At 34.4% G+C, this 25,020-nt stretch overlaps 1 protein-coding gene across 1 annotated transcript in view; it reads right to left on the bottom strand.

Moving 5' to 3' along the window:
- The window catches only part of PRSS38 (serine protease 38), a 35,252-nt gene extending 11,438 nt beyond the window's left edge, over positions 1–23,814 (bottom strand). Inside the window, exons 1-3 of the mRNA XM_006923367.1 lie at positions 23,658–23,814; positions 23,230–23,392; positions 22,381–22,652 (exon numbers count right to left, since the gene is read on the bottom strand). Coding sequence (XP_006923429.1) covers positions 22,381–22,652; positions 23,230–23,392; positions 23,658–23,814 — 592 coding nt within the window. The remainder of the gene's footprint in view (positions 1–22,380; positions 22,653–23,229; positions 23,393–23,657) is intronic.
- Between the last annotated feature and the right edge of the window lie 1,206 nt (positions 23,815–25,020).

Here is a 25,020-nt window from a genome sequence, read left to right as displayed (position 1 = left end):
CACGTCATATTTTGATTTATTGATGATAGCCATTCTGACAGGTGTGAGTTGATATCTCATTGTGGTTTTAATTTGCATTTCTCTGATGATTAGTGATCTTGAGCATCTTTTCATATGTCTATTGGCCATCTGTATTTCCTTTTTGGAGAAGTATCTGTTCAGGTCTTCCGCCCATTTTTTAATTGGATTGTTTTTTTGTTGTTGTTGAGTTGTATGGGTTCTTTATATATTTTGGATATTAACCTCTTATCAGATGTATCATTAACAAATATCTTCTCCCTTTTAGTTGGTTGTCTTTTTGTTTTGTTGATGATTTCCTTTGCCCTACAAAAACTTTTTTATGCATAATTTGAAATGATCATGTGGGGTTTTTTTTTCCCTTTCATTCCTTTAATGTGGTGTATTATTAATTTGTGTATGTGGAACCTTCTTTGTATTCCTGGAAAAATCTCACTTTGTTGTAGTATGTAATCCTTTTAGTATGCTGTTGGATTCAGCTGGTATTTTGTTAAAAATTTTTGCAAAAAATATTTTTTTTGTATCATAACGGATAGTGGTCTGTCATTTTCTTCTGGTTTATCTGGCTTTGGTGTCAGTGTAATGTTGGTCCCATAGAATGAATAATGAAGTGCTATCTCCTCTCCTATTTTGGGGTGCATTTGAGAAGAACTGGTGTTAATTTTTCTTTAAATGTTTGGTAGTATTCACTAGTGGAGCCTTCTGGTCCTGGACTTTTCTTAGTTGAGAGATTTCTGAATACTGATTCAATCTTTTCATTTGTTATAGATGTATTCAGAATTTTAACTTTTTCTTGAGTCAGATTTGGTAATTTCAGTGTTTCTAGGAATGTTTCCATTTCATGTAAATCATCTAACTTGTTGACATAGAATTATTTGTAGAATTCGCTTGTAATCATTTTTATTTCTGTAAGGCTCATTGTGATGTTCTCATGCTTTGTTTCTGATTTTGGTTTTTAGTTGTACCTTTTCATTTTTTTTTTTGTAGTCAGTCTAGCTAAAGATTTCTTAATTCTGTTGATCTTTTCAAATAACTAACATTTGTTTCATTGGCTCTACTTTTTTCTCTTCTCTTTTTCATTTTTTTCTACTCTAATCTATTATTTCCTTCCACCTGCCGGCTTTGGGTTTATTTTGCTCTTCTTTTCATAGTTCCTTAAGTCATAAAGTAAAGTTATTTATTTGAGGTCTTTCTTCTTTTTTAAATGTTGGCATTTGTAAGTATAAATTTCCCTCTGAGTACCACTTTCACTGCATTCTATAAATTTTGGTAATGTTGTGTTTTTGTTTTCATTCATCTAAAAATATTTTCTAATTTAATTTCTAATTCATTCATTTAAAAATATTTTCTAATTTAACTTAAAAATATTTTCTAATTTAATTTAAAAATATTTTCTAATGTAATATTATCTAACTTAATTTCTAATTTAATTTCTCCTTTGATTCATTTGCTGTTTGAGTTGTAGTATATTTGTCAAAATAAGGAAAGTGAATTCAAAGAAGTATAATGCTAGGAGTAAAGAAATTGGATTAATATGTACATATAACCAAATAAGCATGCATGTATAAAATAATAGTAAAATGACTAATCTTGGTTGTATAATAACAACAAAATGTAATTCAAATGCTGAAAAGAACATGTAAGACATATATGTTTATATTTATAAATATATAAAGCACTGTCCTTTTATTCCTTTGGGTATGTTCATGTGTACATATTAAAAACTTAAGAGAGGAGATAAAAAATTGGATATTTAACTTACAAACAGTAGAGAGTAAAAAAGTAATATAAGAAATCAGTCTATTGGGAATGAAGAAAGGCAGGAAAATATTTAAAAGAAAGTAGTAAATGGACAGTACAAAATAACAATTTAGAAATAAATTTACACAGGGGACTTCTGGCTGGGGTGGAGCTAATTTGTCAGCAAATCCTTTCCCCGATAAACAAGTATAAAACTGGACAAAATTGTTTTAAAAGACATTTTAGTGCTCCAGAGATCAATCAAATGAAATTTGAAAAGTGTTTATTTATGAATAACTGGAGGAACTTTGGCCAACAATGACAGTAGTCTGTGACCTATCTGCCTGGGGCTTCACCGCCCTGACCCCTAATCCCTGCTCTGTCAATGTAGTGGTTTTACTATGGTAAAACTGGCTTGAAAACAATTTGTTTTTCTGCCAGAGGGAAAGAACCTGTCTTAGAGAGGACTGCTAAAACCCAGACTTGGTACCATAGTTAAAGTATCAATCTCTCTGTAAGACATGAATGAGGAAAACTCACAGCATTGTTAGTCTGAGGTTGTGGTTCTGGGTGGGGCGAACAGTGTCCCTGACAAATTTTATGAGGACTCTGGAAATATGAGGGCCATAGAAGGGCTAGATGGGTCTCCACTCATCCCTAGTCTGACTGGGAAACTATATATATGCACATGGAAGACAGAGGGGGCTGAGTGGAAAAGAAAAGCTGAGGATGACCTGAGAATCACATGGACTCTCAATGTGCTCACAAACCCCCACACACAACCCACTGGCAGAGGGTGGAGCCTGAACAGTTTGAGGTGTTTAAACACAACACCTCAAACTATTGGCTGACCCAAGGAGCCCAAATTATTGGCTAACCAAGGAGCTATTAAGACACAGTGGTGATCCCTAGGAAGCCAGAATAAAAATAAATAAAAGAATTAAGGAAAAAAATTGAGCACAGACATCAGCAGCTGCAAACTACAGGAAAGATTCTGCAAACTATGTCTTGGCAAGTTACAAAAGCAAAACAAATCAAAACCTTCAGGGAAGAAAATTCTGAATCTAAAGTTGTTACAGTATATAATTTTTTAAAATTTATTTTTCAGTTACAGTTGACATACAATATTATATTGATTTCAGGTATATAGCGTAGTGGTTAGACATTTATATAACTTATGAAGTGATCCCCGCAACAAGTCTAGTACCCACCTGACACCATACATGGTTATTACAATATTATTGACAATGTTCCCTATACTGTACTTTACATACCCATGTCTGCCTTTACAACTGGATATTTGTATTTCTTGGTCTCCTCACCCATCCACCAAACTCCCTCCCCAATCTCATCTGGCAATCATTAGCTTCTTCTCTGTATCTATGAGTTTTTTCTGTTTTGTTTGTTTATTTTGTTTTTTTGGAGTCCACATATAAGTGAAATCATACGGTATTTGTTTTTCTCTTTCCGACTATTTTCACTTAGCATAACACCCTCTAAGTCCATCCATGTTGTCACAAACGGTAAGATTTCATTCTTTTTTTATGGCCGAGTAATATTCCATGCTTTATCCAACCATCTATTGATGGACACTTAGGTTGCTTCCATATCTTGGCTATTGTAAATAATGCTGCAATGAACACAAGGCTGCATATACCTTTTTTAATTTGTGTTTTGAATTACTTCAGAAGTGAAATTTCTGGGTCATATGATAGTTTTATTTTTGATTTTTTGAGGAACTTTCATACTATTTTCCATAGTGGCTTCACCAACTTACAATCCCACGAGGAGTGCACAAGGGTTCCTTTTCTCCACATTCTTGCCAACATTGTTGATTTATTGATGATAGTCAATCTGACAGGCATGAGGTGATATCTCATTGTGGTTTTAATTTGCATTTCTGATTAGTGACATTGAGCATCTTTTCATAAGTTTATTGGCCATCTGTATGTTCTCTTTGGAGAAATGACTATTTAGGTCCTCTGCCCATTTTTTAATTAAACTGTTAATTTTTTGGTGTTAAGTTGTATAAGTTCCTTATATATTTTGGATATTAACCCCTTATTAGATGTATCATTAGCAAATATCTTCTCCCATTCAGTAGGTTGTATGTTCATTTTGTTTATGGTTTCCTTTGCTGTACAAACATTTTTACTTTAATGTAGTCCTATTTGTTTGTTTTTTCTTTTGTTTCCCTTGCCCAAAGAGACATATCCAAAAAAATATCACTAAGAGCAATGTCAAAGAGTTTAATGCCTGTGTTTCTTTCTAGGAGTTTTATGGTTTGGGGTCTTACTTTTAAATCTTTAATACATTTGAGTTTGTTCTTGTACATGGTATAAGAAAGTGATCTAGTTTTATTTATTTTTTTTTGCATGTATTTGCCCAGTTTTCCCAACACCATTTGTTGAAGAGACTGTCTTTACCCCATTATGTATTCTTGCCTCCTTCGTTATATGTTAAGTGAGCATATAGGTGTAGATTTATTTTCTGGGTTCTCTATTCTGTTCCATTGATCTATGTGTCTGTTTTTAGGCCACTACCATGCTGTTTTGATTGCTATAGCCTTGTAGTATAGTTTGATATACCTTCAAATTTGTTCTTTCTTAAGATTGCTGTGGCTATTCAGGGTCTTTGTGGTTCTATATAAATCTTAGGATTATTTGTTCCAGTTTTGTGAAAAATGCCATGGACATTTTGATAGGGATTACATTGAATCTGTAGATTGCTTCAGATTCTAAAAGTAGTATGGGCCTTTTACCAATATTAATTCTTCCTATTCATGAGCGTGGTATATTCTTCCATTTGTTTGTATCTTCTTCAGTTTCTTTCTTCAATGTCTTATAATTTTCCAAGTGCAGATCTTTACCTCTTTGGTTAAGTTTATTCCTACGTATTTATTTTTTTTTTGCAAAAATATAAATGCAAAAATAATTTTTAATGCAATTGTAAATGGTATTGTTTTCTTAATTTCTCTTTCTGATAGTTCGTTATTGGTGTATAGAAATGCAACTAATCTCTGAAATGGTATTGTTTTCTTGTATCCTGCTACTTTACTGAATTCATTTATCAGTTCTAACAGTTGTGTGTGTGTATGTGTGTATGTGTGTATGTGTGTGTGTGTATGTGTGGAATCTTTAGTGTTCTTTTTGTATAGTATCATGTCATCTGCAAATAATGACTGTTTTCTTTCTTCTTTTCCAATTTGGATGTCTTTTTTTTTTTTTCTTGTCTGATTGCTGTCCCTAGGACTTACAATACTATGTTAAATAACATTGGTGAAAGTGGACATCCTTGTCTTGATCTTGATCTTAAGAAAAGCGCTTTTAGCTTTTCCCTATTGAATATAAGGTTAGCTATGGGTTTGTCATAATGGCCTTTATTATGTTGAGGTATGTTGCCTCTATTCTCATTTTGCTCAGAGTTTTTATCATAAATGGATGCTGGATTTTGTCAAATGCTTTTTCTGCGGCCATTGGTATAATCATATGGTTTTTATCCTTCATTTGGTTTATGTGGTGTATCATGATAATTGATCTGTGGATTTTGAACCAACCTTGCATCCCCAAAATGAATCCAACTTGATCATGGTGAATGATATTTTTAATGTGTTGCTGAATTTGATTTAATAATATTTTGTCGAAGATTTCTGCATGTGTGTTCATTAGGAATATTGGACTATAATTTTCTCTTTTGGTAGTATCTTTGTCTGGTTTTGGAATTGGGGTAATGTTGGCCCCACAAAGTGAGTTTGGGAGACTTCCCTCCCAAATGGTTTGGAATGGTTTGAGAAGGTTAGATGTTAATTATTCTCTGAATGTTTGGTTAAATTCACCTGTGAAGCCATCTTTTCCATGACTTTTGTTTGTTGGAAGTATTTTAATTCTGATTCAATTTTGTAAGCAGTTATTGGTCTGTTCAGATTTTCTGTTTCTTCTCGAGTAGGTCTTAGAAGATTGTACATTTCTAGGAATTTATCCATTTCTTCTAGGTTGTCCAACCTGCTGGCATATAATTGTTCATAGTATTTTCTTATAATCCTTTGTATTTCTGTAGTATCAGTTGTCACTTTTCCTTCATATCTGATTTTATTTATTTGGGCTCTCTTTTCTTCTTGATGAATCTGGCTAAAAGCTTATCAATTTTGTTTATCTTTTTAAAGAATCAGATCTTGGTTTCATTGATATTTTCTATTTTTTCAGATTATTTGTTTCCACTGTGATCTTTATTATTTCCTGACTTCTACTCACTTTGGGCTTCATTTGTTCTTCTTTTTCTAGTTTTTTTAGTTGTAAGGTTAGGTAGTTTACTTGGGATTTTTCTTGTTTCTTGAGGTAGTCCTGTATTGCTATAAATTCCCTCTTAACACTGTTTTGGCTGTTTACCCATAGATTTTAAGTCATTGTGTCTTCATTTTCATTTGTGTCAAGGTATTTTTTGATTTCTTCCTTAATCTCATTGTTAACATTGTCATTATATTGTAGCATGTTAACATGTAGCATGTTAACAAGTTTTCTCATTGTTAACACAGTCATTATACTGTAGCATGTTAGCCTCCATGTGTTTGTGTGTTTTTCAGTTTGTTTCTTATAATTGATTTCTAGTTTGTTACTATTGTGTTTGGAGAAGATGCTTGATATGATTTCAATCTTCATAAATTTATTGAGACTTGTTTTATGGTCTAATGTGGTCTATTTGGGAAAATGTTCCATGCTCTTGAAAAGAATGTACATGCTACTGCTTTGGGGTGAAATGCTCTAACAACTAAATCTATGTGGTCTAATGTGTCAATTAAGGCTACTGTTTCCTTGTTGATTTTCTGTCTGGATGATCTATCCATGGATGAAAATAGGGTGTTAAAGTCCCCTACTATGACTATGTTATTGTCGATCTCTCCCTTTATATTCATCAATATTTGCATTGTATATATAGGTGCTCCTATGTTGGGTGCATAGATGTTTATAAGAGATATATCCTCTTGTTGGATTGATCTCTTTATCATTATGAAATGCCTTTCTTTCTCTCTTGTCACAGCCTTTGTTTTAAAATATATTTAAAACATGGAGTAGCTGTCGCTTTATAAGGGCTCTTGTCCCAGCCAAGTTTTCCCTTCATGTGTATTGTTTGTGGGGCTGGTTAGGTGGTGCTCTGGTAAGCCCAGTTCCTTGGTGTATTGGATCTGGAGCTTCCTGAGAGGGTCTCTGGTATGGGCCAAGGTCAGCTGCCACTTTTGCCAAGCTTGGGGCCTCTTGGTAGGAGCTACAAAGAGATATAAATTTGGCTGCTATTTGTGCTGCATTTGGAGGCACGTGGAAGAGGCTACAATGTGGACTGAGTCCAGCTGCCATTTGTGATGGACTTAGGATCCTTTTGTGGGCTCCACAAATCAAGCTCAGACCAGCTACCACTTGTGCCGAGTTTGTGACCACTTAGTTGATACTAAGTTCCAGCCCAAGACTGGCTACTCCTTGTGCCAGGCTTGGGGCCACCAATGCAATTTGAGTCTGCTCACCACTTGTGCTTGCGCCGCTTAGCAAGAGCTACAAGGCACATGGAAGCTGGATGTTGCTTGGTTGGAGTTTGTGGACCTGTGAGAGATTTTGGAGAAGTTTGCAGTGTGAGCTGAACCAGGCTGCTGTGTGGAGGAGCCACTGGGACAGGCTCTGGCTGAGTAAGTGAGTTGGGTGGTGTGGGATCACAGGGAATGACCGGGGTGGAGCAACCAGTGTTAGCCAGGTTAATGGAGAGCTCAGGTTTGGTGCCTGTCTGCACTGGGCCAGCTGGGTGAAAGGAGAGCTCAACAAAGGAACAAAGGTACCTGCCAGTGCTTCCTGGCCTCTTACTCTTTGGCCCTTGCCCTGAAGTGAATCAATTTGGTTCCTCATTGTATGTTTCTGGCACTTTTTGACCTGTCCGTATGCTGGAGCTTAGAGTGAGTGAGTTTTAAGTGAGTGAGTTTGTGTACTTGCCCTTTAAGAGCGGTGTATCTTGGTTTCCTACAGCTCTTTGTCTCTCTGGGATGCAATCCCTGCTGGTTTTCATAGCCAGACATTATGGGGATTCCTCTTCTCGTCACTTGTGCCCTAGACTGAGGTGCCCAGTCTGGGACTGGGGTCCCATGTTCCTCAAGAGAGACCTCCACAGCCAATAATATCCCTCCCAACTCATAATTGCCACACATGGTTATGGGATCTGCTCATTCCACATCTCTGCCCATCCTATCAGTCTCCATATAGCTTCTTCTTTATATCTTTAGTTATAGGAATTCTGTTCTGCTAGTCTTCATGATTCTCAGTGATGGTTTTTTATAATTTAGTTGTAATTTCAATGTGATCATGGGAGAAAGTGAGCACAGAGTTTACCTACTCAACCATCTTGACCAGAATTCCTACAATGTGTTATTTAATGTCCAATTTTCAACAATAAAAAATTACAAGCTATGCAAAAAGTAGGAATGATACATATTCCAGAAAAAACAAGTCAATATAAAGGCACTATGTGTGGGCCCAGGTGTTGGTTTTAGTTGATAAAGATTCAAAACAGCTGTTATAATTAAGTTCAAATAATTTTTTAAAACTATTGTAAGAGTTAATTGAAAATGTCATGATAAACAGTATGATAAATAGCTGACTTCCCACTAGAAACAATGAAAGCCAAAGGAAGTGGAATGGCAGATTCAAAGTGCTGAAAGAAAAAACATTCAAAGAAGAATTCTATATCCAACATAACTATTCTTCAAAAATGAAGGCAAATTCAAGACATTCCCAGATAAATAAAAACTGAGAAAAAGTTAACACAATTACCTTTCATAAAATATTAAAGTAAGTCCTTCATGCTGAAAGGAAATGATATAAGATGCTAACTGTGATCCACAGAAAAAAATAAAGAGCACCAGAAATAAATGTATTGATATATTAAGGTGTTAATTTATTTTAAAAGTTATATTTTATAAAGCAATAGTTATAATTGTGCTTTGGAATTTTGATTATTTGTATATGCAGTATATGTGATAATATTAGCACAAAAGGGAGAAATGGAGTCATATTGAAACAAAGCTGCTATAGTCTACCAAAGTTAAATTAGTATTAATCTGGGTGGATTTTGATAAACTAAGTAATCCCTAGAGCAACCATTCAGAAAATATCTTTTAGAATATAGTTTAAAAATAAAAACAATAACTAAAACGGTATGCTAAAAACATTTGATTATTAACTAAAAGTAGGCATGGAAGAAAAAATAGAAGACACAAGATATATAGAAACATTTAGCAAAATGATATTTGTAAATCCAACCATGTTAATAATTACATAAAATGTGAATGAACTAACACTTCAGTCAAAAGACAGGGATTTCCAGACTGGATGAAAAAAGGAGGCCCAGCTATATACTATGTGTAAAAGACACATTTTAGATTTAAAGAGACATAATAAATTGAAAGTAAAAGAATGGAGAAAGATATACTGTGCAAACAGTAATTGTAAGAGAGCCAATTATGTAACTAAACCAGTATCAGAAAATAGACTTTAAAACAATCTGTGTTATTAGGGACAAAGGCAGATATTTCATAATGATAAAAGAGCCAATGCAACATGAAGACATAATTATGAATGTATATGCATCCAGTTGGAGCCTGAATACACATGAAGCAAAACCTGACAGAACTGAAAGAAGAAATAGACAATTTGACAATCATAGTTATTGATTTCAATATCCCACACTAAATGACTGATAGAACAGATAGAAAATCAGTAAAAATATAGAAGACTTGAAAACACTGTCAGCCAACTTTATCTGTGATTTATTAAAAAATTCCACACCAATGACAGCAAGACACATTCTTTTCAAATACACATGAAACATTCTCGAGGGTAGATCCTATAGTAGGCCATAAAACAAGGCTAATATGTTCAAAAAACATGAAATCTAACCAAGTATGTTCTCTGAGCACAATGGAATTAAAATTAAAATTAACAATAGAAATACATTTGAGAATTCAATAAATGCTTAAAAATTAAACAACGCATTTTAATGAAGAAATCACAATGAGAATTAGATAATATCTTGAACTGAATGAAAGCAAAAAGACAACATACCAAAACTTGTAGTATACATATAAAGCTGTTCTTAGAGGGTAGTCTATGTCTTTAAATGCTTATATTGGAAGAAGAAAAGTACTAAAACATTCTAAGATCCCACCTTAGGAAACCGGAAAAAAAGAGCCATTAAATTCAATGTAATTAGAAAAAAAGAAATAATAGATATTAAAGTGGGAATCAATGAAATATAAAACCTAAACTGGAAAAATCAATAACCAAAAGTTGACTCTTTGAAAAGACAACCCATATTGATGAGCCTTTAGTTACAAAGGCCAAGATAAAAAGAGAGAAGACACAAATTGCCAGAAGCAGGAGAAAAAGAGGACACATTACTACTGACTCTTTAGAAATTAAAAGGATTGTGAGGGAATATTTTGAACAACTGTGTGCCATTGATTAGATACCTCATATTAACTCAACAAGAAATGAAAATTTGAATAGACCTATTAAGAACAAAAATTAATAATAATAATGAGCTGATGGATAAATGATATAGATAGATGCCAGATAGATAGATAGATAGATAGATAGATAGATAGATAGATAGATAGATAGATAATCCTTCCACAAAGGAAAGCCTAGGCCTGAATGGCTTTACTAGTAAGTTCTATCAAATATTTAAGGAAGAAATTATACTAATACTACAAAACCCAGTATTACCCTGATACTAAAGCCAGACAAAATAACAAGAAAGATATAGCCAATATCACTCACAAATATAGATCCAAAAATCTAGCAAACTGACCCCAGCAAACTATAAAAAGGATTATATGCAATGGCCAAGAGGAATTAATCATAGAAATGCAAGGTTCACTTAACATCCCAAAATGAATAAATGTAATATATATTGTCAATAAAATAGAAGTCAAAAGCCACACGAACATCTCATAGATACATAATAAGCATTTGAAAAAAACCTGACTCCTATTCATGACTCCCAAAGACTCAATAAACCAGGAATAAAAGGAACCTTAGTCTGTTAAAGGGAATCTACAAAAATCCCACACCTAACACCATTCTTACTGATGAAAAGACTAAATGTTTTCCACCTTAAGACCTGAAACAAGGCAAAGATATGCACTTTTACCATGTCTATTTAACACTGCACTGGAGGCTATAGCCAGTACAACAAAGCAAGAAAGAGAAAGGGAACTAGACTGAAAAATGAGAAGCAAACTATTTTTGTTCACAGACGCTATATTATATGTAGAAAGTCATAATGAATCTATGAAAAAAGAAAAAAACGATTAAAACTAGGTTGCAGAATATGAGATAAAAATACAAAAATCAAGTGTATTTTAATATACCAGCAATGAACAATTAAAAAGGAAATTACTAAAATAATTCCATTCATAGTAGGTTAAAAAAAGAATAAAATATTTAGGAATACATTTAATAAGATATACAAGATCTATACAATCAAAAAATGTAAAATATTGCTAAGGTTAAGATGATCTAAATAAATGAAGACCCATTCAATGTTTATGGATTAAAAGACTCAATATTGTTTGGATGTCAATATTTCCCAATTCATTTGTCATCTCTATCAAAATCTCAGCAGGTAAGCAAAATAGCACAAGACAGACTTAAGCTTTTGTTACCCACAGAAACATTAAAAAACAATCAGAAAGTGTCAAAACCAACTTTGTCAGAACTCTGGAAAAACAAAGGTTCATAGCAACCAAACAAACCCTGACTCAAAAAAATGGCCTATTCAAGGTGATAGAAAAGCTTTGTGGCATTTTGTATTGTCCTTTCCTTCCCCGCTCCCCAGTGTAGTGGCAGCCTTGAAGAGGGAAGCACATGTTCCCAGTATGGAACCCTAGTTTCAGAAGGAGCAAAGTAGACCTTATTTGCAAATTATTGTATGTTGGCCCTAATCTATCTGAGGGCTACCTGAAGGATTGACACAAGGCTCTCATCTTTGTTTCACCTAGTTCAGAATTCAGGCTGGATAAGTGGTGAGTACTTCTCAAGAATTCTTCAAGCCAAGCTAGCAATGTACAGAAGTCCAGGGCAAATGATTATCGTTACAGCATACAACAGATTGCCTAAGGCCCAGGAGAAGAACTGAGGATAATTATGTTGTGGAAAATTAGAACATTCAAAAACATCCAGAGAACTGAATTGAGAGAATTTAAAAGGTCACATATATGCTCAAAGTAAGACAGATGCTCAGAAAAGACATGAGAAAACCCCTAAGGTTTCACCTTGGTCTTCTCCTTAGATTCAGTGCAAGCTTTTCTAAGTTCTGAGGAACTGCCATGACACAGAGCCAGTCTGCAAAGATCAGGAGAAGAGGTTTTCTTGTTTTGTTTGTTTGTTTTTGTTTTTAGCTCTGTCATTCAAGAAAATATCTGTCCAATAAAATAAAATAAAATTAATTAAATTAAATTAAATTAAATTAAATTAAATTAAATTAAATTAAATTAAATTAAAAGGTAGTTGAACTAAATTTAAGGAACAGAGACTTCAGTAATCACAAATGACAAGGAATATAGCCTTTGTAAAATAGTTTAGTAAAATCATTAAACAGACTACTACAGCTTTCAACAATTAAAAAAAAAACCCTGAGGAGGGAGGGAATTTGATTTTCAGAGTTATCACATTATAACATTCAAAACTCAACCATATATAATACTCATTATATACTCAAAAATACAAAACTTAGTATTCCACTTTTCAACAATGACAAAAATCATTTGGCATAGAAGGAAACAGAAAAGCATGGCTTATTCAAGGGAACAAAATAAATTGGTAAAAACTGTCCCTGAGGACTTTACAACTGTTTTAAATATTCTTAAAGAGCTAAAGGAAAACATGGACAAAGAATTGAAGTAAATTAAGAAAATAACACATGAACAAAATGAGACTGTCAGTTATCAGAAATTATCAAAATGAACAAATCAGAAAATTTGGCACAGCAAAGTCTAATATTTGAAATGGAAACTTTGATAGAAGGGCAAAACAGCATATCTTAGCAGGCAGAAAAGAGAATCAGTTTTATGATAGGACAATTGAAACTACAAATCTAAGGAACATAAAGGAAAAAAGAAAAAGTGAATAGAGCCTACCGGACCTTTGGGACAGTATTAAATGAATCATCATATGTATTATGGGAGTCCTAGGTGGAGAAGAAAGAGTCAGAAAAAATATTTCAAGAAATAATGGTCCCAAACATCCTAATTTGGTAAAATATATGAATCTACTGCTCCAAGAAGTTCAACAAACTTCCACTAGAATAAACTCAAAGACAGTACCCATCAAGACTCATTATAATCAAATTGTAGAAAACTAAAGACAATTAGAGAATTTTGAATGCAGCAATAAGTGATTTGTCATGTATAAGAGATCCTCAATAAGATCAATAGATGATTCTAAAAATAAAAACTACTGTGGTCAGCAAAACAAACAAAAAAGCTATGGTGGTCAGAAGACAGTTGAGTGATATACTTCAAGTGCTGAAAGAAAAAAAAGCTGTCTGCTGAGTTCTAGATTTGGCAACAATGTCCTTCAAAGATGAGAAATTAGACATTTTCAGATAAACAAGAGCTGAATGTTTCTTACTATTAAATCTGCCTTGAAAGAAATGCTAACGGGAGCTCTTCAGGTTAAAATGAAAGTACACAAGATGGTAACTTAAAGCTGTATGAAGAAATAAAGAACTCTGGTAAAGGTAAATACATAGGCAAATATAAAAACCTTTATCATCTTTTTGGTTTGTAATCTATATTCTCTAAAATGTAAAAGACAAATGCATAAAATAATTCTAAATATATGTTTGGAACACACAACATACAAAGATGTAGTTTGTAGTTTTGTGTGCTTTTAGAGTTAAGCTGGTATCAGTTCAAACTAGACTGTTGTAAATATAGGATGTTAAATGTAATCCCCATGTAACAACAAAAGAGATATCTAAATATACATACGTAAGAAAATGTGAAGGAGATTAGAACAAAAGATAACTAAACACAAAAGAAATCTGTATTGGAGGAAATAAGGTACAAAAAGTTTTAAGACTTACAGAAAATAGTAAAATGATGTAAGTAAATTCTTCTTATAATTACTTTAAATGCAAATGGGTTAAACTCTCCAATCAAAACTCAGAGATTGGCAGAATTGAAGTGTCCATCAATGGATGAACAGATAAATAATATGATGTATCTATATAATGGAACATTATTTAGTCATAACAAGGAGTGAAATTCTGATACATGCTATAACCTCGTTGAACTCTGAAAATATTATGCCAAGTGCATGCAATAAGCCAGACACGAAATGACAAATAATTTTTGATTCCACTTACATGAAATATCTAGATCAGGCAAATTCATCCTGATGCGAAGTAGAATAGTGGTTACCAGGGCTGGGGGTTTGATGGGGGAACGTTATTGCCTAGTGGTTACAGAGTTTCTGTTGGCATGATAAACACATTTTGGGGACAGTGATGATGATTGTACAAGATTATGAATGTAATTGATGCCACTGAATTATATACTTAAAATATTTAAAATGGCAAAGTATTTATCTAGATTTAGATATAGATACAATCTCCACAATAAAAACGTCTCAGCAGACTTTTTAAAGTAGAAATTGAAAACCTGACCATGGACAGCTGAGCCTTCTCAACTGTTCCATGAGAGACAAGTAAACCTCCATCTTGTTTGAGCCACTGTATTTTGGGTTTCTTTGTTATATTAGCTTAGTCTTTAACTAGTATGGTTAGAAAATAAAAAATACAAACAATCCAATAATAAAAGATTTTAAACAGTAAATTCAACAGCTAAAATCCCAAATGGCCAATAAATACATGAAAAAATGCCAAAACTTTCTAGTAATTAGAGAACTATGAATTAAAATTATAAGATACCATTTTATATACATCAAATTGGCAAAATTAAACAGCATGCCAACACCTAGTATTAATAGTATGGCATAATGGGAATACTCATGCCTGCTGGTTTGAATATAAGTTAGTGATACAAATTAGTAATACAAATTAGCAAACTTTGAAGACTAATTTCAAAACTTAGTCTATGCTAGTTTTGTACAATCTAAAAGTTCTACTCCTAGATATGTAATCTATGCAGAAATTCTCCTCAGGTTTGGAGGTAAGGAAGGCATGTTAGGGAATGTTTGCAAATGTGTGCTGATATATCTGGGTTGTAACAGTAACTGGAATTTAATGGTGAGGACCTGGGATACTAAATGATTTAAAAATCTATGAATGTCCCACTCAATTACTCTGTTTATTATACCCTCCAGAAAGCCACTGCATTAAAGATACCCTCACAGATGGAAAGAAAGAGGAGCATTTATGAATGTTCACTGAAGCATAATATATAATGGCAAAAAGAAAGCAACCCAACCTCCTTCAATAATAGTGGGTAAATAGTGATGGATTTACACAATGCACCATTCATATAGCACTTAAGATGCATTAACTAGAACTATGCAAATCCATCTCAGAAACATAATTCCGAGTGGAATATGACTTAAATAATTTTAAATATATGCAAAATAATACTATATTTTATGGCTCATTACTAAGCAGAAATGTATTAAAGCATGCATGGGAATATTAAACATCATATTCAAGATAGTGGAGTAAGAAAGTAAGAAAGCAGAAAAGAATTTGGGAAGGGTAAACAGGTTATTCAAACACATCTCTAATATGTCATGTAACCAAAGGAGTCCTTGGAGAACAATTGATCATCTTAAATTCTTTCATCAAACAAGAACAAAAGATTAAAGATACATAACCCAAACTTTCAATTCAAAAAGTTAGAAAAGTTTGGCTCAGCAAACTCAAAGAACATAGAAAAATAAATGAACGAATAGGTGGCTATCTGAACAAACAGCAAAGCAACCAACCCATGAAATACCACCTGCCACCATGTCCCCTACAATCTCTAGCAGGTAGCCTTATGAAAAGACAATAGAATAGGCAAATTTTGGCAACTATGATCATGAATAAAGAGAGATCAGAAAAACAAAATAAGATGAGAATATATGAATTACAATATTATGCAATACTGTTATATTAAATATTTGGGATGTAAACAATAACTTTCTAGAAAGACATAATTCATAAAAATTGGCCTAAGAATAAAAATTTTATAGTGGAATAAACCAGTAACTATAATAGAAATTAAAGATAGGACTAACCATTTATGCCCACAAAAAGTACCAGAATCACAGTATTTTATGGGAAAATGATATCATATCTTCAAGGAGCAGCTAATTTCCACTTTCTAGGAACTATGCCAGAGAATAGAACTCATTATACAAAGTCATAGAGTATACTAATGCCAAAAAAGTTTAGGTCAGCTAGGAAAATTCTACATCCATTTTATTTATGATCACAGGTAAAAAATAATCTAAATAAAAAGTTTAAATGCTGCTTTATTAAATGATAGGATTTAAATTTTTATTTAGAATTATATACTCTAAGTACCTCATACCTGTAGAATCATACAATATTTGTCTTTTTGTGACTGGCTTATTGCACTTAGCACAAGGTCCTCAAGGTTCATTCTTGTCATAGCATATTACAGAACTTCCTTCTTTTTGAAGGCTGAATACTATTCCATTGTATGCATATGCCATATTCTGGTAATCCATTCACTGGTCAGTAGACACTTGATTTGCTTCCATGTTTTAACTATTATGATTAATGCTGCTATGGACACGGTTGTACAAATATCTCTTCAAGACACTGTTTTCAAATCTTTTGGGTAGATACCCAGAAGTGGAATTCTGGGTCAAATGGTAATTCTATTTTCAATTTTTTGAGGAACCTCCATACTGTTTTCCACAGTGGCTGTGCCATTTTACATTCCCACCAACAGTGCACAAGGATTTCAATTTCTCCATACCCTAACATCTGTTGTTTTCCACTTTTTTATAGTAACCATGCTAATGGGTGTGAAGTGCTATCTTATAGCATTAATTTGCTTTTTCCCTAATGATTAGTAATGATGCGCATCTTTTTATATGCTTATTGGCTATTTGTCTCTTCTTTGGAGAAATGTCTATTCAAGTCTTTTGCCAATTTTTGAGTCGAGTTGTTTTTTTGTTGTTGAATTATAGGAGTTCTCTCTATATATTCTGAATATTATCAGATATATAATTTGCAAATGTTTTCTCTCACTCTGTGGGGGGCCTTTTCACTTAGTGACTAGTATCTTTTGATGCTCAAAATTTTTAAATTTTCATGATGTCTAATTTGTCTATTTTTTTTTCATTTGTTTCCTATGCCTTTGGTGTCATAATAAGGAAATCATTGCCAAGTCCAATGTAAAGCTTCTGTCCTATGTTTTCTTCTAAGAGTTTTGTTTTAGGTATTACATTTAGGTCCTTGATCCATTTTGAATTAATTTTTAAGTATGGTGTTAAGGAAGGGTCTAACTTCATTCTTTTGCATATGGATATCCAATTTTCCAACACAATTTGTTGAAAAGATTGTCTTCCCCATTGAGTGACCTTGGTATCTTTGTCAAAAATAACTTCACTGTATATGCGAAGATTTATTTCTGGGGTCTCTGTTCTATTTAATTGGTTTATATGTCCGTCTCTATGCTAATACCACACTGTTTTGATGACTGCAGCTTGTAGTATGTTTTTAATAATGATGTATGAATTCTCCAGTTTCGTTCTTCTTTTTCAAGATGTTTCATCCATTTGGAGCCCCTTGAGATTCCACATGAATTTTAGAATGTATTTTTTTATTTCTGCAAAGCACCTCATTGGGGTTTTGATGAGAATGCATTTAATTTGTAAATTGCTTTGGGTAATATTGACATTTTAACAATATCAAATCTTCCAAACCATGAATGTGAGATGTGTTTCCATTAATTTATGTCTTCTGTAATTTCTTTCAGCAATGTTTTGTAGTTTTCATTGTACAAGTCTTTTACCTCCTTGGTTAATTTTAAGTGCAATTGACCCTTGAAGAACAGAGGTTTGAACTGCATGGGTCCACTCATAAACAAATTTATGGTCTTATATATCCCTGGGTCTCACACCCAACTGCAGATCAAAAATGGCATTTTCAATCTGTGGTTGGGAATTTGCAAATATGGTAGGCATCTAAATTCCCTCTTAATTTCCTTTTGTGTAGATTCTATAGCTATTTTTTGTGGCTTCCATTGGGTATTACATTTAACATCTTAAACTTATAACATTCTAATTTGAATTTATAACAATTTCAATAACATTTTAAAAAATTTTTTATGTAAACCAGATTTTAAACTTTCTTAAACTAGTGTAAGATAGCAATCTAAAATCTCTAGACCAGGCTACAAACAGCAAACTGTCAGAAGTGTTTCCTTTAAAATTAAAAAAAGAAAAGGAGACCTAGCATCATTTTTACTGGAGGTTTCAGCCATTGCAGTAAGACAAGAAAAAGAAATAAAAAATAAAATATAGGAAAGGAAATGATGAAACAACCTTTATTTGAAAAAAATGTGATTTTTAAAATTTAGAACAGTCAAATAATCAATTGACAAGCTATTAAAAATTAGTTCTAAAAATGAGCCCTTGCTGGAAACAAGGTCAAACAAAAATCAATTGCTGTGACTGATTAGCTAATGCAATTTAAAAAATTCTTTTAAATAGCCATAAATATTCTAAAGTACCCAAAGAAAAACCTAGAAAGATAATACAATGCTCAACTGTATGCATTGTTCTATATCATTTTACATAAGAGCATCCATGTATTTTGGTATTCATGGGGCATCCCAGAGCCAACCATACAATGAATGACTTTACTTAAGTTTGGAGAGAGTCAAAAGTAATGTACGTATTTTCAACTGTGTGGGGTCAGTGCCCCTAACCCCCACATAGTTCAAGGGTCAACTGTATTTCTTCTTTTTGATGCTATTATAAATGGAATTGTTTTTGTAATTTTCTTTTCAAAATTTTCAGCATGTGTAGAAATGCAACTGATTTTTGTGTTGACTTTGTATCCTGCTTTTTTGCTGAATTCATATTTAGTTTTAATAGCTGTTTTGAGGAATCTTTATATATATGTGTGTGTGTATATATGTATGCGTGTGTGTGTGTGTGTATAATCATATCATGTACAAACAGAGGTAATTTTACTTCTTCCTTTCCAATGTAGATGACTTTTATTTGTTTTTCTTGCCTAATGGTTCACAGTAGGACTTCTAGTACTATGTTGAATAGTGGGAAAAGCAGGCATCCTCACCACGTCCCTAATTTTAAAGGAAAAGCTTTTGGTCTTCCACTATTGAGTATTATGTTTGCTGTAGGTTTTTCATGTCTTTTATTACACTGAGATAGTTTCTTTGTAATCCTATTTTGTTCAATGCCTTTTTTATTTTTATCATGAAAGGGTATTGAATTTTGTCTCATGCTTTTTCTGCATCAACTATGATGAACATGTGATTTTTACCCTTCATTTTGTTAATGTGGTGTATTACATTGATTAGTTTTCATATGTTGAACCATCCTTTCATTCCAGGGATAAAACCTACTTGGTCACTGTGTATAATCTTTTTAATATGTTGCTGAATTTGTTTGCTAACATTTTGTTGAAGATTTTTGCATCAATGTTCATAAAAGATATTGATCTGCAGTTTTCTTTTCTTTTAGTTTCTTTGCCTGGCTTTGGGTTCAAAGCTATGCTTACCTCATAGAACGAGTTAGCAAGTGTTCCCCTCTCTTCAATTTTGGAAAAATTTGAGAAGAATTGGGATTAGTTCCTCTTTGAATGTTCAGTAGAATTCACCAGTGAAGTCCGGGGCTTTTCTTTGTTGAAAGAGTTTTGATTATTGACTCAATCTCCTTACTAGTTACAGGTCTATTCGGATTATCTATTTCTTCATGATTTAGTCTCGATAGGTTTTTGTGTCTAGGAATTTGTCCATTTCATCTAGGTTATCCAACTTGTTTGAGTAAAATGTTCCTAGTCCTCTCTATAATCATTTTTATTTCTGATGAATTGGTTATGATGTCCCCACTTTCATTTCTGATTTTAGTAATCTGAGTTTTCTCTTTTTTAATTAGTCCATCTAGCTAAAGGTTTATCAATTTTGTTGATATTTTTGAAGAACCAATCTTTGGTTTCATTGATTTTCTCTATTGTTTTTCTATTCTTTATTTCATTTATTAATCTTTATTATTTGTTTCCTTCTGCTAACTTTGGGTTTAGTTTATTCTTTTTTTTTTTCTAATTTCTTAAGTTGTAAAGTTAGATTGGTTATTTGAGATCTTTCTTGTTTTTTAATGTAAACATTTATAGTTATAAATTTCCCCTTTAGCACCACTTTTCCTGAGTCCTGTAAGTTTTGGTATGTTGTATTTTAATTTTTGTTCATCTCTAAGGATTTTCCTATTTCTATTATGATATATTTTTTTGATACATTGATTGTTCAAAAGTGTGTTGTTTAGTTCCCACAATTTTGTGAATTTTCCAGCTTTATGTTATTGATTTCTAACTTCATCCTCTTGTGGTGAGAGAAGATGCTTTGTATAATATCTATCTTTTAAAATCTATTGACTTAATTTATAGCCTATAATAGTCTATCCTGAAAAATGTCCCACGGACACTTGAGAAAATGTGTATACTGTTGTTGGGTGAAGAGTTCTGTATATATCTGTTATATCAAGCTGATTGATTATATTGTTTAAATCCTCGATCCTTACATAAATTCTATCTGGTTGTTCTATCCATTATTGTGAGCAGATTACTTTCATAGAACTATTTTTGTAGAACTATAAATTCCAATTATTTTTGTAAAACTATTTCTCCAACTCTGTTAGGCTTTGTTTCATATATTTTGATGGTCTGTGTTATGTGTGTAAATGTTTATAATTTTCACATCTTCTTTATGTATTGAGCCTTTTATTATTATATAATGTCCTTCTTTGTCTCTTGTAACCTTTTTTAATTTAAAGTCTGTTTTGTCTAATATCAGTATTGCCACTCCTGCTTTACATTTAGGTCCTTGATCCATTTTGAATTAATTTTTAAGTATGGTGTTAAGGAAGGGTCTAACTTCATTCTTTTGCATATGGATATCCAATTTTCCAACACACTTTGTTGAAAAGATTGTCTTCCCCATTGAGTAGCCTTGGTATCTTTGTCAAAAATAACTTCACTGTATATGCGAAGATTTATTTCTGGGGTCTCTGTTCTATTTAATTGGTTTATATGTCCGTCTCTATGCTAATACCACACTGTTTTGATGACTGCAGCTTGTAGTATGTTTTTAATAATGATGTATGAATTCTCGAGTTTCGTTCTTCTTTTTGCCTCTCCTGCCCTCTTTTGGTTCCTATTTGCATGGAATATATTTTCCATCCTTTCACTTTCTACCTTTTTGTCTCTTTGGATCTCAAGTCAGTCTCTTGTAGACAGCGTATAGTTGGTTGTGTAATTTTATCCACTCTGTTTTTAAATTAGTTCAATTCATTTGCATTTAAAGTCATTACTGATAAGGAGAGACTTATGTCATTGTGCTTTTTGTTTTCTAAATCTCCTATAGCTTTTTTGTCCCTCATTTCTAGCATTCATGTCTTCTGTTGTGGTTAGTTGATTTTTTTGTAGTGAAATGTCTAAATTCCCTCTTAATTTCCTTTTGTGTAGATTCTATAGCTATTTTTTGTGGCTTCCATTGGGTATTACATTTAACATCTTAAACTTATAACATTCTAATTTGAATTTATAACAATTTCAATAACATTTTAAAAAATTTTTTATGTAAACCAGATTTTAAACTTTCTTAAACTAGTGTAAGATAGCAATCTAAAATCTCTAGACCAGGCTACAAACAGCAAACTGTCAGAAGTGTTTCCTTTAAAATTAAAAAAAGAAAAGGAGACCTAGCATCATTTTTACTGGAGGTTTCAGCCATTGCAGTAAGACAAGAAAAAGAAATAAGAAATAAAATATAGAAAAGGAAATGATGAAACAACCTTTATTTGAAAAAACTGTGATTTTTAAAATTTAGAACAGTCAAATAATCAATTGACAAGCTATTAAAAATTAGTTCTAAAAATGAGCCCTTGCTGGAAACAAGGTCAAACAAAAATCAATTGCTGTGACTGATTAGCTAATGCAATTTAAAAAATTCTTTTAAATAGCCATAAATATTCTAAAGTACCCAAAGAAAAACCTAGAAAGATAATACAATGCTTTTATGGAGAAAATGATAATAACATATAGGCTTTTAATAGGCTGACAAAGATTATTTCTAAGTTGAATTTAAAAATCTTAAGCAAACTTTACTTTGACACTTATGGTCTCTACATACTAAATATTGATTCCACACGCAAAGTAGATCTAACTACTTCTTTGTATGCAACAAAGCCAGCCAAGGGTAAAACAAAACTCCACACTGAGAAATAGATAGTGATTGATGGGTTGAGATTTCAGTTCCCAGATACCTGTAACCCTGTAACTGACAGAACATTTTCTTTCCTGTAGTGCCTGTCAGAAAGCCACCATCCCTTCTACAAGCTCCAGTAAAGGGAATGACCCTCCACCTTGTCCTCTTACCTTTTTGGGATATGAGTCCCCATCCTGTAGCCCAGCAGGAAATGTTCTGAAAGTTCATGTTTGGAGATGCGATGCAAACAGGGAGTACAGAGTCAGAAAATACAATTGGGCTTTTCAGCTGCACTAGAGCGACGTCACCTCCAACAGGGTGATACAATTCGTACGTATGATGCAGGATTACCTTATTCACTTCAAACCACTGGGTGTGATTGCCTGCAACCTTGAGGTCCACAAGGCCCACATACATGTCAAATGCCTCACTGTCTTTGTCCCTGTGGGGAGAGAGAACAAAGGCACAATAGCTCGAACACCTTGCATGTGAGGAGAAGAGCCACCACCAGCTCACAGATACAGAGAGGCCTGGAGCATGGCAGCCTGGTATCCAGACTATCAGCCAGGATGTTGAAAAGCAATCCCCTGTAGCACAGTGGTTACCTGGTTGTCTGGCAGAACTGCCTCCAAAGAAGCCCTGACCTGGGCCCATGGAGGATCTGGGGAACCATCAGGACCTACTGGCTACCAACAGCTGGGAATGGTGAGCTTTGTCAGATGTACAGTGGGCTGCCCACTCTCTCCTCAGCTTTCATTCTATGATGTGGCTTCTCTCCTCTCCTCCTGTGACCTGTCTCCTCACCTCTCATCCTATGATTTGGCTCCATACCTATCATCGAGAGCAGATGGCCCTAAGGATCCTTCAGCCCAATGCCAGGAGGAGCTATAGAAGATGGAGCTGCATGCTGGGACCCATTCTCTCTCCAATTTCGAGAAGTTCTAGTCGGAGGTATCCTGCATGGTCAGCCTCAGGGATCCTGACCTCCACCGGAACGGCATCGAGCACCACCCACTCACCTGCCGAAGCAGTGGGCGGCCGATAGGATCCAGTACTCATTGATGATGGACCCACCACAGACGTGCAAGCCCGCGTAGTGCACGCTGACCTGCCACGGCCACTTCTTCTCAGGGGCGTCCACGCCCCCTAAAACCTTCCCCTGCATGTGACGCTGGCCACAAGCTGAGAGGAGAGAGACAGACTGTATGAGTAGCAGCCACGCGGGACAGGTCAGTCCACAAAGGGTGGAAAAATCTGGTGCGACAAGAAGGGGAGGGGAGTGACAAGGAGGGGCAGGGAGTGTAGAGAAGGGTAGAGGAGGATAGCAGAGGGATGAGGGGAGAAGAGAAGGCAGGGAAAGGGTCTCCCACATGGAGATGGGGGTTGGAGGGAGGAAGCCCTGGACTGCCGCCGGGACCACTGCCAATCCATGCGGTAGGGGTCCTACCCACGACATGGCTCAGGGTGACCGCCTGCCTCTCAGGATGCCTGTGGGCTATGGCCATACTCTGAGCCGGGGGCAGAAGGAGCAGGAGCAGGAGGCTCGAGGCCACGCGCCATGAAGCTCCAGGCCCAGCACGAGGGCAGGAGAGCAGGGCGGCCATGAGAAGCCTGCGAGACTCAAGACGGCACCCACGTGACGGCACTAAAGTGCAACGGCTGCTGAGCATGCGATGCGTGACGGCGCTAAAGTGCGACGGCACTAAGGCACGCAGCACATGACAGCACCAAAGCGACGGTATCTCGCACATGATGGAACTCCGAACACTTGGTTTTGCCTCTGCCTCTCATACTTCTGATGGTGTCTCCCTCGCCGGTCTATCTGGACACGTGAGGGCACCCCTGGAGCCTCTAGCAGGTCACCGGCTCACTCACTCTGCAGCATGGAGATGGCTGTGGTAGTGGTCTCCAGTGGTCTTGCTCGCTGGATGGCTGGTGGTCAGTGGTCTCCAGTGGTCTCACTCCTGGATCAGCTGGCTGGCTCTTGACTGATACAGCAGGGATCATTTCACCCTGTGTCTCCCAATATCCAGCCTGCAAGTTGGGATTGGGTCATATGTCACAGTTGCAGCATTTTGGAAATGTGCAAGCACTCTTCATGCTGCATCTTGATCATATTTACTAATGTGACATTGAACAAAGCGAGTTATATGACCGTCAGAGAAAAGAAAATTTGGCAAAATGCACTATACCACTTAAGCTGCATGAAAACTTCAGAGCTTGGTGTTGTGACATTATGTACACAAATGAACAGGACTGTGTTCCAGTAAAACTTTATTTACAGACACTGAAATTCGAATTTTAATTTTTACATCTCACAATATTTTTTTGTTTCCCTCTAAGCATTAAAAAAAATGTAAAAACTATTCTTAGTTCGTGAGTTGTACAGAAACAAGTAGTTTGCCAGGCTCTGCTCTAGATGTTTCTTATATATATATTTAAATAGATTTAATTTTTTATAGAATTTTTAGTTTCACAGCAAAACGAATTAGAAGGTACAGAGGTGGATAATGGGGGAGGCTATGCACATGTGGGAAATCCCTGTACCTAATATTTCTTGATATTAAACCCTTGTCTTTTACAGATGGTACCTAATTTATAACAGTTTGACTTAACAAGTTTTTGACTTTTCAGTGGTGTGAAAGTGATACCCATACTACCATTCTGTTTTCATTTTCAGTACAGTATTCAATAAATTACATGAGATATTCAACAACTCATTATAAAATAGGATTTGTGTTAGATGATTTTGCCCAACTGTAGGCTAATGTAAGTGTTCTGAGCATGTTTAAGGTAGGCTAGGCTAAGCT

This window comes from Pteropus alecto, unplaced genomic scaffold, assembly GCF_000325575.1.
Source record: "Pteropus alecto unplaced genomic scaffold, ASM32557v1 scaffold78, whole genome shotgun sequence".
Taxonomy (NCBI): domain Eukaryota; kingdom Metazoa; phylum Chordata; class Mammalia; order Chiroptera; family Pteropodidae; genus Pteropus; species Pteropus alecto.
Note: the sequence above shows the minus strand (reverse complement) of the source record. Positions and strands in the feature narration are given on the sequence as shown.